Here is a 14967-nt window from a genome sequence, read left to right as displayed (position 1 = left end):
ATAAGAAGTGAAGGCTGGATATCTGCTCTGTTTGGAGACTTGTGCATTGATGGTCAACTATTGTATAAGTTGCCCTCGTTCAGTGTTAAGGAGCAAATCTGTTATGATGTATGGTCCCACTTCATGTCAGTGGATGGAACTAATTATTGCTGATCACAGACACATAGTTGTTTTACAAATGTAAAGAGGGATATTAAGTTTCCTTCATATTCAGGCCTTTCCCACATACTGTTGTCCCACAGTGCAAGCATTGAATGTATGTCTTTGTTCATGTAACTTGATATTCAGCCTCATCATGATGTACAGGCAGCACAACTCAGTGTAACTTTCCCTGTCAGCCAGCAACAACAGTGTTACGACAGACAACACAATGTTTAATTAGGCCTAACGTATTCTCTTTTGTAAAACATGTATTTATTCAGTGGTAGTTTGTCATTGTTCATATGTGATTGGGTTGTTGGATTCTTGGAAAGATCTTGAATGTATACATTGTATTACAATAATGTCAGTATTTGCCTTTGCATGCTAGATAGGGCTCTGGTTAACTGTTTGTGATTAAACACATAAGAGCAAATATACCTACAAATGTTATTTCAAAGTATTATGTCAGTCATGTTGAAATTTAATATTTCTGTCAGAATATATTATGCCACAGCTAACATGTATCGACAATTCGTTTTTATATTTAACGTTTATTTTCACCATACAGTACATCAAACATTTACAGACACTGACTTGGCAAAGATGCTTATGTTGAATTCCTTAAACTATGACAGAGAATGTAAATGTGTGTCTTTGTGTGATATGTTACACCAATTCAACAGTTAAAATAAAGAGAGTAAAGAATGTGGATCTCCAAAACAAATTGTCATGTTGATATATTTCACTCCTGCACTGGCTGGTTATTATTGATGATGTAACGTGTTTCAATTGCCATTATATTTTTCCCTACCAGTGTGAGAGCAGCTTTAAAACATGGTCAATATGCAGTCTCAATTCAATTTCATGCTTCCCACTAATCTTTGATTCCTTCTTATTTATACTTTGCTGTTCATCCTGTCACTCACTGAATATAGCCGACCAACAAGCTCACAATGTTCTGAATTGCAGCATGTTGTGAGCTTGTAGAGCTGATATTTTCTGTGCATGACACTGGCACACAACTAAGTATAAATCAGGCCTAACAAGTATCTTCCATTTCCTATTGGTCAGTCCCTTCCGAGCAATTATTCTCCTCCGTTCCTCCTTGCATGGATTTCCTCCTCCGCAAGTCTGTTACTTCTTCTGGTCCTTTGTCCTCCTGTGTGTCTTCCACTTTGTTTTCTGGTTCTTCTGACCTCATGTCCTCATGTTCGGGGTTAACCACTGACACGTTGCATGCTATGACAATGTCTGTTTCACTGGTGGAGGCTTGGGGCTCGCTGTTCTCAGCCAGCTGCATTGCTTTCCTGTCACCAGCATTCCAGCTCTGAGATCTGTGGGAGGGGAACAAAGTTGTGTCTGTTACGGTTAGATAATCGGTATTGTCTTTTGGGGCGCCGTCCTCTTTCACGTTTGTTTGGTCTTCTTTGGGATCTGACGAGGGTGGAGGAGTTTCTGCAGGTTCCAACACAGTTAGTTCAGTCTGACGCTCCTCTTTTTTAGGCTCTGTCGGCTGTGAAAGAGCATCGAGCTGCTGGGCACGAGTTCGGACCGCAGACACTTTGGGCATGTGTCCAGAGAGGCTGGGGTGCACCTTGTATTCCAAGTTGGCTGGCCACTGATTTGGTGCCTTAGCTACCTGCTCCACCAGAGCTCTGTAGTCTGGAGGTTGTAGTGCTTCATCGCTTGCATCGGCTGGGTTGAAGATGATGCCGCTCATGGTCCTCTTCTTTTGTGTGGTAGGAGAGGTGCTTTGGCTCTCACTAGGACAGTATCTCATAGATTTAGTCCTCTTGGGGGAGGATGTCGGTGGCGGCAGCCTCGCCCTCTCAGCAGGTTCCAACACAGCTAGATCAGTCTGACCCTCCTCTTTTTTAGGTTTCGTCGGCTGTGAAAGAGCATCGAGCTGATGGGCAACAGTTTGGACCATGGACACTTTGGGCATGTGTCCAGAGAGGCTGGGGTGCACCTTGTATTCCAAGTTGGCTGGCCACTGATTTGGTGCCTTAGCCACCTGCTCCACCAGAGATCTGTAATCTGGAGGTTGTAGTGCTTCATCGGCTGGGTTGAAGATGATGCCGCTCATGGTCCTCTTCTTTTGTGTGGCAGGAGAGGTGCTTCGGCTCTCACTAGGACAGTATCTCATAGATTTAGTCCTCTTAGGGGAGGATGATGTCGGTGGGGGCAGCTTCGCCCTCTCGGCAGGTTCCAACACAGCTAGATCAGTCTGATGCTCTTCTTTATTAGGTGCCATTGGCTGTGAAAGAACACCAAGCTGCTGGGCAAGAGTTTGGACCACAGACACTTTGGGCATGTGTCCAGAGAGGCTGGGGTGCACCTTGTACTCCAAGTTGGCTGGCCACTGATTTGGTGCCTTAGCCACCTGCTCCACCAGAGATCTGTAATCTGGAGGTTGTAGTGCTTCATCGGCTGGGTTGAAGATGATGCCACTCATGGCCCTCTTTCTTTGTGTGGCAGGAGAGGTGCTCTCACTAGGACAGTATCTCATAGATTTAGTCCTCTTGGGGGAGGAGGATGACGGTGGGGGCAGCCTCACCCTCTCTGTGCATTGAACTACTATCTCTGGAACTACATTTGGTTGATCCTCTACTGACAATGTACTCATAGCTCTCCTCCTTGTGCCAGGAGATGGGGTTTGGCCTTCGATGGGATAATACATCATGGACTTAGCCCTTTTTGGAGAGAGGGAGCTGACCGGCTTCAGTTTCTCCGGTGTCCAGCCTGCTTTCAGGAGTGCTTTGTCCAGCGGATCTCTAGCATCCGTTCCCATCTCTGTGGGCTCATGGGAAATGCCTGCCTCTGAGGGAGACTTCTGGTCACATGGGGATATAAGGATATCCACACCTGAGCCAGGACGTGATCTGTCTATACCTACGACATCTAAGGTATTGCCGTACTCCTTGATGCTGTGACGAGTAGCGGGGACCTGTCGCACATTCTTCTGACTTTCCAGGCCTGTCTTATCATCGGCCGTCGCCTCCTTCTGCCTCTCCCTCTGCTCCTCTAGGTCCATGTGGAAGCGGTACAGACTGTAACCATCGGCACTATTAACGCTGCCCTGGCGAAAGAGGCCATCACCACCGACTGATGAGTTCCGTGAGTGAGTGCGGGTCAGTTCCAATTTATCCACCCCAGCGAGCTTCTCCAGAGCAGACGCCATCCGGCCGTGGATCTCCTCCAGCTGGGCCAGGCGCAGGTCCACTGTCTGCAGGGAGGCCTTCATGGTGTTCTCCCTCTCGTTCACCTCCTCCAGACGCATGGACATGTTCTCTACCCTGCAAAAGACACCAGGAACGTCAGGAGAAGATGTCAATTATTTTTATTTTCATGAATATAATAATTAGAAGGATACCTGACCTTTCAGAAGTGACTTTGATGCGCTCATCAGTGGAGGATTCATGTTCATCTTCCTTCTGCCGAAAGTATTCCTCAACACACTGCTCCTCAAACTCGTACAGAGTCTTTAGCTCCTCTGGGTTTAGCCGCAGCTCTGTTGGAAACATTTTATAATATCAAATAGAGGAAAGTAAGCATATTATGTCATGGGGTCAATGAGTATTGCCATCGATTCCAGGGTGAGATTAACTACTAATGGTTCCCCAATAGGCGGCCCACAGGGCAACCTCGGCTTGCGAGAACAAATTGTCCGGCCCACTCACCCGTTATAACTTATACATTGCGCAAAATACATAAAAACAAATATCACACCAAGTGCGAGCTGTGCTTTTTGGACCACATCCCGCAACATACAATCCATTTGGCTCCTTTTGGCTCTCTTTCCAAAAATATCACCATATAGGTAATAGGCCTATATAAATAGCGGGCGGACGGCCCCGCCCCCAGCTATTCAGTTCAATGCAAGTTGCTCAGTGGCGTTTGAAGCACCAGGAAGATTGCCGGAAGTAGCTGAATCCAGGTGCATTGTGGGGGAATTGGCAAACAAAAGTGAGACAACGTCTTACGTCACGAACGTCGAACTACGTCTATTGAACCCTATGGCAGACCCCAGCGGTGCGCACTTTTGCTCGTGCATGTAGTTCACCCCGCCTGCAGTTCCAGCTTTGGCAAGTAGGGCTAAGGCTGCTTCAACGTACGTAACTCATTAGTTACGTACTTCCTGGTCTACTGGCCAATCACGGTGCTCACTGTGACTGGCAGCAGTAGATCGGGAAGTGAGGAACTATCATGCAGGAAAGATTTGTGAAGCACGAGTCTTGTCTTGCTAATGATTGTGTAAAAAGGAATAGGCCTAACGTGTCTCTGAATCTACAGTCCCGTCTTCAATTTCCAGCTGTGCTTTAAACAGCAAAAGTATGGATACACATCCATTATTTGTGTGTGTGTGTGTGTGCGTGCGCGTGTGTGCGTGCGTGCGTGTGTGTGTGTGTGTGTGGAAAAGCAGGGAGAAGGAACATGGGAAGAGGTCTACTGTATGAGAAGGTGAGTTTCAGTGTACCACCACTGACTGACTGCTATAATATAGCATTAGCATTTATATTATGTATAGATTTCTGCCTATATAAGCACACCATTCAAAGTAATAGGGCGACAGAATAGAACCGTTCAATGGAGAAGTGGCGGAATGTTCTATTTGGTTCCTCAAGCTCTATGTAGGTACACCAGGTTACTAGGGCATTCACGAATAGTGATTTTTAGTATTCAAATTATTCGACCTCAAAGTATTGGAATAGTCGAATATTTAACAGGACTGGCCAAACTGTCAAATATTAAGTAAGCAAGAGGCGAACATTGTGAAAATAGCCGATCTACATGCTCACAACGGCGTTGTGAGCATGTAGATCTGCTATTTTCACAATATTTATCTGCGGAACAGAGTCACATTAAATGTAATACCTACAATTCCAAGTGCTTGTCAGGGTGGGGGTCCCCAGTTCAAATATGTTTATTTTGGGGGTCACAGGCTAAAAAGGTTTGAGAACCCCTGGTATAGAGCATTAACAAATTCATCCACCAGGGGCATTGACAACTCATTCTTATGACTTAGCCAAGCTTTATAAACTATTTAAAAAAAAGAGAAAACAATAAAAAATAAAAAATAAAGCTAATATTCGACTTCAGTGAACAACGTCGAATAGTGACTTTGATATTCGAATATTCGAATATTTGGTGAATGCCCTACAGGTTACTCATATTTATGATACCAGGCAAAAACACTACATCTTGATATGGAATATAGCAGAATCATGCAGTGAATCATTCTCAAATTCATATGTGAAATACATTTCAAGAAATAGGTAGCAAAAAGAGACTAACTGAGGCCTCTGTCCTTCTCGTCTAATTCCCCTTCCGCCCTCTTCTTTCTGCAGCGCCGGAAGATCCTGTTCAAGAGGATGTAGATGTGGCTGAAGATGATGAGGGGTGGAGGCAGGAGGGGCCGGTCATGGAACGTCATGATCAACTGATATCTCTGGAATTTCCACACCTGATTGGAGATGGACTTAACTTCCATGAAGGTATTGCTATGGAAAAAGAAGCAAAGGCCAGTGAGTACAAACAGGCAATCAACTAGTTGACTTTCAGTTGACTTTCAACCAACTTTATTTATTCGTTTTAGCATAAGTCACACATCACACGCAAATCCAAGTGCTCAACATAAAAATGTGGAATAAAAGGTGTCCAAAAAAAAAAGGTGCCCAAACATAAAAAGGAAATATAGCTGCAAGCAGCGATAAAGTGGCCAAGGCATAAAAAGCAGGAAAGCAAAAAGGCATCAAGGGAAAGCAAAGAAGAATATCAAAGAAAATCTAGAAGCAGTGTTCTTCCGAACAGGACTCCGGCAGGTCAGGTAGGTTTTTTTTGGCCTAGTGGTGACTCTATAATAGGCCAAAGTGAAAAGGGTGCCACGTGTTCTTGGGCCTTTCACGGCAATCGGACGCTGCATGCGGGATTTGAAGCATTTTGTTCCAAAAATGTGTTTTGCAAAATTTGACCCGCTGATTTATAACAGGCCAATGTGAGAAGGGTGGCATCTGTTCCTTGGCCTAGTGGGAATGTGTCTGCAAAATCTCACACACATAGCAGGCTGCGTTTGAGACATTTTGTTCAAAAAGGAGCAATCCTGCAAACCTTGGAATTCAATGTTAGCCAATTAGATAGAATATGATATCTGACAAATCCGTCATGATTACATCACTGTAGAGATACTGTGTACTGATTTGTGTGATTTTCGGATAAAATCTGAAGGGGTAATATCGAAGAATGTGTTTTACATACTGTAAGTCGGCCTTCTGGTGGCGCTATAAATGGCAGATGTGAAAAATGCAGGGCACAGGTTTTTCCTTGGCCTCTGGGAAGTGTGCATACAAAGTTTTACACTAATCGGTGGTTATAGGTAAAAGCACAAATTGGCCTCTACACAACATGTATGCAAACTAGACCAGGTCAACCTGGTTGTGCCAGACCCCCTGTCTGTCATCATCATTTATGACATCATGCCTTTTGTAGGCATGTCATCATCATGTCATCATCATATATACCCTTTATATAGAAAAGGGACAGACCGACATTTGCTTATGTAGGCCTACCCATTTCATGGGTCTGGCAAAGACTGTAGGCCTATATGCAACAGCATAAAAAAAACTGTGATACTATGCACCTGGACAGTAGTTGTGGGGCTCATTTTAAACATGAACGTGATCTGGAGTTAGATCAGACGTGTCAACATTAAAGAGTTTGACATATGCACATGCCATGGGCATCCAGGATGTTAACATCAACTCAACCCGATGTGGGATTTGAACTGACAACCATCTGTATACCAGGCACTGGCACTGACCACTACACTACGGCAGTCACACATACTGGACCTGTCATTTTAAAAAAAAAAGAAAAGAAAAAAGAAAAAGTTTCATGTAATGTACTTGACGCCTTCTTTCAAAATGATATAGCGCCCCCCTTTGGCCAATTGGGGTAAGATTGGTTTCAGTGATATTTGGACTAACCCTCTACAGTAGTTCATCATGCAAATTTTACTTTGCATGTATGTTTTAGAGGCAGAAGAATAATTTGCATAAAACTTGCAATATTGATTGAATTATTAAAAAAGCATGTTTCAATTTTTAAAAAATCCGATCTGACAGATCTTTAGATATTGGTCCAAAGTTAATGTAAAAGAAGTTCCATGCACGTGATGCGAAAATTCCGGAATAAAAGCGGGTTTAAGCGTTTTACAAACTGCTCAAAATGGTGGAAAATCAAAGGGCGGAGCTTACTTAACAAAGACACAGATGTCTTCTGCTTGAGTCAAGGCACGCGTGTAAGCAAGTTGCATGTCTTCAAACGAAACAAGGCATGACTTATGCCCCTTTAAAGTTTGAGTTTTCAAACGCTTCGTATAGCGCCCCCCTTTGGCCAATTGGAGTAAGATTGCTTTCAGTGATATTTGGACCAACCCTCTACATATTTGCCAAATGCCATGAACGTGTCACTTTGCAAGTATGATTTAGAGGCAGAAGAATAATTTGCATAAAACTGCAATATAGAGTGAATTATTAAAAAATAATGTTTCGCTTTAAAAGAAATCCGCCGAGACATATCTAACCGTATTGGTCCAAAGTTCATGTAAAAAAAGTTTTGTGCACGTGATGCGAAAATCCCAGGAGGAGATAGATTTTGACTGTTTTTCATATAATTCAAAATTGTGGGAGAGGTAAAGGTCAGAGGTCAAAAGTCAGAGCGTAAAAGTTGTTCGGCATGAGGAGACGCATAAGTGTATACAGGTTTCATTGCTGTACCTGAAACAGGGCATGAGCTACACCTGTTCAAAGTTGGCATTTTTCAAAGGCTTCCTACAGCGCCACCCTTTGGCCGATTGTTGCGAGCTTCGCGTTTTAGCCGTTTGGCATAGTCCTCTGCCATACTGCCGAGTTTCGTAAAAAGCGACTGCACGGTCTAGCCGCTAGAGAAAAAGTGGCGGAATAATAATAGTGCTGAAGTCCAATATCAATAAGTGGCCATTTGCCACTTCGTGGCCTTGGCCACTAATAAACAAAAGACAAGACAATATAAAACTAATAGAAAATAGTAAGTGCAAGATGAAATAAGACCAAAAAAGGAGTGTTTAAAATCTGCATTACTTAATTTACAAGAAGTCTACATAGAGAATGTGGAAAAATTGTTATTTTGATCAACGTTTTCCTGTTATCTCTCCTATGGCACCACATCAATACAGCATGGAATTGTGGACAAATTCGTTACCGATAACAAAATAGTTTTGTTTCTGAGAGGCACCAAATGGTGGTCCGTGGCTCAGATGCTGAATAAATAATGGACCTTGGTGTGAAAAGGGTTGAAAACCACTGATCTGCACTATGCCACCCTCATGTCCTCTGGCATGCTGTTCCACAAGTTGGGACCATAGTACATAGCCTCACTGTGGGCCTTGGAACAACCAGGAGACACCTTCAAGAGGACCTGCTGGATCTGGATGTCAGGTATTTACATTCCTGTTGTGGTCAAATTAGAGTCTATGATGACACCCAAGTCTTCCCTGGTGTTTTGGACTGAGTGCCAGTGAGTGACTTGAATTTCAGTGAAGGTCAGTTTCTCTCCCTATGCCAGGGCCAGGGGTCTTCAACGTTTTCAGGCCAAGGACTCCTTAGTTGAGAGAGAGATGAAGCAGGGTCCCCCACAACCTTATCATAGATTCCATATAGTTTCATTGTTTGACAACACGATCATCAGTATATTTTGTTGATGTGGGTTTTCAGATATTTAACCACTTGAACCGTCAATACTTGACCTTTCACTGTACTTTGTCTGCTCTTTTCCCCCTCCAAAGCTCTTAGCCAAAAATATCCGATCTACAAGCTCACAATGCCTCGCAGCGCGAGGCGTTGTGAGCTTGTAGATCTGCTATTTTTGCTAAAGTTCTCAGAATATGGACGCTAGGGTTCAAGTTGTTAATATAAAAATCAAACCTCGGTTCGAAGTGGAGCGGTGAATTTGAGCAGCTGTACCCTATGTGAGTGAGTGAGTGAGTGTAAACTGTGCCTGTGAGTGAGTGGTGAGTGTGCCTGGCCTGCACAAAACAGCGCCCCTCCTTTAACTAGTGTGTTGTGTGTGGCCACTCAAGGTATTGCCCAGGCTACGGACAGGGCCAGCCAGCCACCCACCCACCCAGCCAGCCAGCCAGCCACATACCCACGGATATACCTGTTCATTGGGAGCGCTTTCACCGCTCCAAAAAAGGGAAAAACAATTCTACCACACAAAGATTTAACTATGAGGACCCTCTAGAGGTCCCGGACCCCCTGTTGAAGACCACTGCTCTATGCCTCTGCTCCCAACGATGAGTATCTATTTTGATCTGAGTTGTCAGTTTTAAAGTTACCACCAGGCAATTTATAGTCAGGGGATATTAAATACAACTTGGAATAAATGCCTTACCAAAATATTTCTTCACCACTGTGTTTGTGAAGGTGTCCAGAAACACAGCTCACAAAGACTGAATTTCCCTAGGGGAATCTGTATCTGTGGAATAGCTGCTGAAAGTTGGGGTCCCATTAACTTAACACACACAATAAACCTGCTTTGAGTAGCATGTGAGGGGTAAAACTAGGGTTTTTCATGATTCTGAATCCATTGCAAGCATTTGTTTCGCACAAAAACACTCCTTGGGCCAAACACGGCCATAGCCAGGTCATCACAAACCATTTTTTGTGTTTGGGCCGTTGGACGTTTTAGCCCAAGTGAGTGATTTTTGTGCAACACAAATGCTTGCATGGATTCAGAATCATGAGCAGGGACGTGCAGAGAATGTTAGAGAGGAGGGGGCTGACATTTCTAAAAAGGGCCTTTTGGTGAAAATATCGAAAATAGCAGACCTCCAAGCTCACAGCACGTCGCGCTGTGACTTGTTGTGAGCTTGGAGGTCGGCTATTTTCGGTGCTTGTTACCACACAGAACTAATTAAGCATCATCAAATCAATACTGGAGATGTGGCGTAATGGCATGGATTTCTACACAGAGAGGGCAATTCTTTCAACATAAGATGCTGCGTTCAAGTTCAGGAGAGGCAATTCTCCTGAATGCTGCCTTCAGGTATGGCATGGAAAGAGGGCATTTGCATTTCTTTCACCTTAGTGAAAACTGCATTCATGGTCTGGAGAGGGCACTTTTTACAGAATGATAAAAGGGCAGGGCTCAAGCCCCCTTTGATGTCTATGTGTGCACATGCACTGTATAGTAAAGTTAATGGGACCCCAACTTTCAGCAGCTATCATAGATTCCCCTAGGCAGGGAAACTGAATTTCAGTCTTTGTGAGATGTGTTTCTGGACAACCACAATGGAGAAGAAAAGATTTGGTATGGAATTTATTCCAAAATTGGACATATTTCTGATAGATTCCCTGACTAGTAATATCATATGAATTATGTTGTATTACTTACTTGAAGACTGCAATGAGCAAGTTGACCAGAAGGATGTTAGCCACAAGCAGGTAACAGGCCATAATGGCAGGTGTGAGCCAGGCACCGGGGATACATGGAGGAAATTTCTTTCCATCCTCATCAAATAAATGGTCACCACAAGGAGCTGTGAGTAAAACTTGGGGGTTAATTGTTTAAATTCGGACATTCAGTTTGAGACATTGATTTGAACGTTGGGAGCAGAATACTCACGGTTGATTTCCATTGCATAGACTTTCCAGAAAGGCATAGTTGTAGAAGGGGAATGGTGAGACAGTGTTAAAATCTACTGGCACAGGGCTTTTTTTTTTTTTATCATACTTCTGTCAATGTCAAGATAATGCACACTAAAAATATAATGTTGTTACCCTTCTAACACAACTCTCCTATGGTAAAAAACTAAGAATTTCAGTTCATTTCTCAATTGGCTTATAAAACTATTGTGAAACTCGGATTGAAGCATTGTTAATCATGTACATTTCAGAAAAACTGGTATTATTGTCCTTGACCTTAAAAATACCTTAACCTTGACAGAAGAAACACAGTTCATGTGAGTTCAGTTTAAGGGCAGATGATCATAACCGAAGAGATTAGACATTTTTTGGTGCCATTGAAACAAGAGCCTATCACAACTCCAACTTGCCAGCAGAGGGCGCTAAAAGTCTTGATTAATTACAACGTAATGAATACAACCCTCGAGACAAGACAGAAATTTATATAAAACTGATCATCTGCCCAGGATCAGGAAACAGAATCTTACTATGAACTCTAGTCTTACGGTCTATCGAGTCCGCAAAAACCTCTCCATAGATCATCCAGTATGGCATGTAGAAGATGTTTCTGGCCAGGCGCCATGTGGGTACCTCATCAGGGTGCAGGATGGCCTGACGGGCCACCCCGAAACTCATGAGCACTACCAACATAATCACTACAAAATACATCATGTCGATCATCTGGAAGAAAGTGGAAGAAATATGTTTGTGTTACCCTTAGCATGAGGCAGTCCATATAATTATCATCCCAATTCAAAAACAAAGATTTCATTACCATCTTCCCTATCATCATGACATAGGGTCCAAGATATTTGTTGACTCCAAAGATGTCCAATACACGGATGTACCAGAAGATGATGTCTATACAGTAGATGACTCTGCCATAACCCATATAAGGCTCCTGCTGCAGTCGCAGCATGAGGCCAAGAAGGAAGGTGGAGATGGCTGCTAGGTCAGTGATGTTCCAGTATTCTTCTAGCCATACATTTATCTTCTGTTTCAGCTTCCCAGGCTCAGACATCAGAATCTGGGAAGAATACAAAGGGCATGCAGAGACTTCACCATGAAATCATGCAAGAACAGAGCTGCATTTTACATTTATAATGTCTGCTTATGCCTTTGTTTAGATGATTTTGTGAAGAATACATTTTGTGTTCATGCCTTCATATAGGCCTGTCTTGGCCTTTTACCTGTCTGACTTTCTCAGAGCCAAGTGTGAGGATGTAAGAAATGACAATCCACTCTTGAAGTGATGGCAATCGCTCCATCTTCACCAGAATAATATAGTTGTATAACATCAGATAAGCTAAATAGGCAATCTACCAAAAAAAGAGACAATCATACAGTCATAACATTAAAAGAACATAGCAGTGTTATTGCATGAAAGAATAGATTAGAATATTAAAATACTATGCTGGTGTTATTGCATGTTTAGTTTGTTTCCCTCATTGACTACAAGCCATTTATATTTTATACTACAGCCAAACAAGTTTCCACAGCATCATTTTTTGTTTTTGTATTTTTAATAATGACCCAAACATTTAGGTGATGATTCTGCTTCTACATGAAGAAATCATGGATTTTTGAATTTTGCTGAGCAAATGCATTACCATGCAATGCCAATGTAACATGATTTTCATACTGCACTGAAATGAATATAAACCCAATGCGGAAATGCATGGAATAAACATGAAATAACCTTCCTTTAAAATAGTAAAACAATAGTGAAGACACTTTCAATACAGCTTTTTAATTAATTAATTTAAAAGGTTAAACCAAACATGCGTGTGCTGTGCACTTACAGTGTTGAACCAAAATTTAGTAAAAGGTGCGTTGTAAAACTCAAAGATCCTTTTTCCAATAGGAATCCTCCGGACTTTAGTACTGCCCTCCTCCTCATCCCCTTTCTGAGAATTTGCATCATCCTAAAAAAAAGCAGCATGCTTGTTACAAAAGCAAAAGCTAAAAGTTGCAGAATCATGTGCAAAAAAGATAAGTTTAAATATATAAAAATATAAACCAGGACCTTGTCTTCTTTTTCCTTTCCAGCCTCTTCAGGAGCATAGGAATCTTCCCCAAGACGGAAATCCAACAACAAAATCAAAGGTGGAAAGATAATACCCAGAATGACCTATATGGACAAGAATTAAGTCATATTATTTCCACATAAAAGCCATTTACACTCTCAGCTATCAGAATCAGAATAACATGTATTGTCACATCATGCAATTAGAGGTAGGCTACATGTAAAAATATTTCATTTTTACATGTAGGGACTCGATAGACGCGCAAGACTGGAGTTCATAGTAAGATTCTGTTTCCTGATAATTGCTCCTGATCAGTTTTATATTCATTTCTGTCTTGAAATATTGCATTTACAGGAAGAATTAGAATAGGGAAGAGAGACAGGAAGACACAATCAAATCAATATTAAGTCCGGCATTCATTAGGTGCATGAAAAAATGATACAAAGTACATTATGATGAATAAATGAACAGTGGATAGATGGTACAATGGATGGCAGAATTGATTTTTGTGCAGGTGGAAACATATCTGGCTGCTGCCATCGTACCTTGAGACCAGGGTTTTTGCCCATTCTTAGGCAGCCCATCCACATGTCAGTCAGCAGCATCTGACTGCAGGTGTGGGCAATGAAGTCTCGCTGCTTGCCGGCCACCGCCAGTTTGAGACAGGTGGAGTTACTCCAGTTGACCAGCTCATAAGTTAGGAGTTTCATAGCCACCTGCTCATCATGCTTATAGGACTGGTCTAGGAGCTCATAGGCAAGCTTTCCAAATTCACTAGGAAAAGACAGAGAAACAAGTAGCATGTTATCAGTCAATGCCATGCAAATGCCATGCAATATATATATATTAGGGGTGCAACATATCGAACCGAATATCGAATACCGAACTGAAAGACCCTGTACCGAACCAAATTATCCTGTACCGAACAATACAATACCACTCCACATCCACATTCCCCCGGAACCCCCTCCGCAGAGCCCACTTAGAGAACCACTACCCTAGAGGTTGGGTACCATATTGTTCAAAGTTAAGACTAAAAAATACGTAGTTATAAAAACGCATTTATAAATCAAGGACACCAAAATATCGAACCGAACCGAACTGTACATTTTGTAATGTATCTCCAACTTTCAAATGTGTAGGTCTTTTGGTAAAGCAAAGCCCTGCTTCATCATACAAGACTGTCGCACAAAACTAGTGAAAACAGCCGATCTACAAGCACACAACGCCTCGCGATGCGAGGCGTTGTGTGCTTGTAGATCTGCTGTTAGTACATTTTATAGATGATAAATACAAAACGAACAGTTTTGGACATACAAGGTTTCCACCCGACAACGACGATATGCTATAAATATAAGGTGCTGGGAGTGAAAATTATAATGTAGGGGTGCCTCGGATTAAAAAAATATTTATTGGGTGCCCTGAGACAAAAAGGTTTGGGAACCCCTGAGATAGATAGATAGATAGATAGATAGATAGATAGATAGATAGATAGATAGATAGATAGATAGATATAGCAGGCTCTCACTTGGAGTTGTTCTCCAGGTCTTGGGAGACGTCATCCACCAGCTGACTCTCAGAGGACTCATGAGCCAGGGCCTTGTAGAGTTTACAGGCCACCAGTGCTTTAGCCATGGCCTCCTCTCCTCTCTGCCACAGGAACAGCGCCATCTTCTGTCGCTTCATTAGCACTGCCCACACCATCAGCTCATGGAAGGGGAACTTGAACCGACAGACCTCCGGGTCGTCCACATCGATTTCAACCTCCTCCTCTTTCTTCTTCTTCTTGCCTTTCTTGCCTTTCCCCCGTGGCTCATCATCCTGACAGAATAATAAAATGGCAGAGAATGAGCTCCATAAATGACACAGGCGGCTGCTACTCAAGACTTTATAGACTAAGCCCCCATGTTTTCCCCTTTCTCCCCTTTTTCTGCTTTTGTAATTGATGTTATCCTATGTAAAGTATTATGTTCTATCTGTCTGTCTTTCAATATTATATGAGATACATAAAGTGGTTCCTGTGTAAATAAGCCGTAAAGCTTACTAGGATCCCCTTTTAGTTTACCTTGTACCAGTGA

At 42.6% G+C, this 14967-nt stretch overlaps 1 protein-coding gene across 1 annotated transcript in view; it reads right to left on the bottom strand.

Annotated features, from left to right (window-relative positions):
* Positions 1 to 1201: 1201 nt before the first annotated feature.
* Positions 1202 to 14967, bottom strand: part of trpm1b (transient receptor potential cation channel, subfamily M, member 1b) — a gene marked incomplete at both ends in the record, with an annotated part of 31421 nt that continues 17655 nt past the window's right edge. The window contains 12 exons of the mRNA XM_080736946.1: positions 1202 to 3432; positions 3515 to 3652; positions 5437 to 5642; positions 10573 to 10717; positions 10804 to 10824; positions 11351 to 11543; positions 11638 to 11889; positions 12053 to 12181; positions 12665 to 12787; positions 12889 to 12993; positions 13435 to 13663; positions 14418 to 14710. Of these exons, the coding sequence (XP_080593072.1) occupies positions 1202 to 3432; positions 3515 to 3652; positions 5437 to 5642; positions 10573 to 10717; positions 10804 to 10824; positions 11351 to 11543; positions 11638 to 11889; positions 12053 to 12181; positions 12665 to 12787; positions 12889 to 12993; positions 13435 to 13663; positions 14418 to 14710 (4065 nt within the window). The remainder of the gene's footprint in view (positions 3433 to 3514; positions 3653 to 5436; positions 5643 to 10572; positions 10718 to 10803; positions 10825 to 11350; positions 11544 to 11637; positions 11890 to 12052; positions 12182 to 12664; positions 12788 to 12888; positions 12994 to 13434; positions 13664 to 14417; positions 14711 to 14967) is intronic.

The sequence above is a fragment of the Nannobrachium achirus genome, assembly GCF_963921795.1.
Source record: "Nannobrachium achirus genome assembly, chromosome: 11".
Lineage (NCBI taxonomy): Eukaryota > Metazoa > Chordata > Actinopteri > Myctophiformes > Myctophidae > Nannobrachium > Nannobrachium achirus.
The sequence above is the reverse complement of the archived record's forward strand: the minus strand, read 5'-3'. Positions and strand labels throughout refer to the sequence as shown.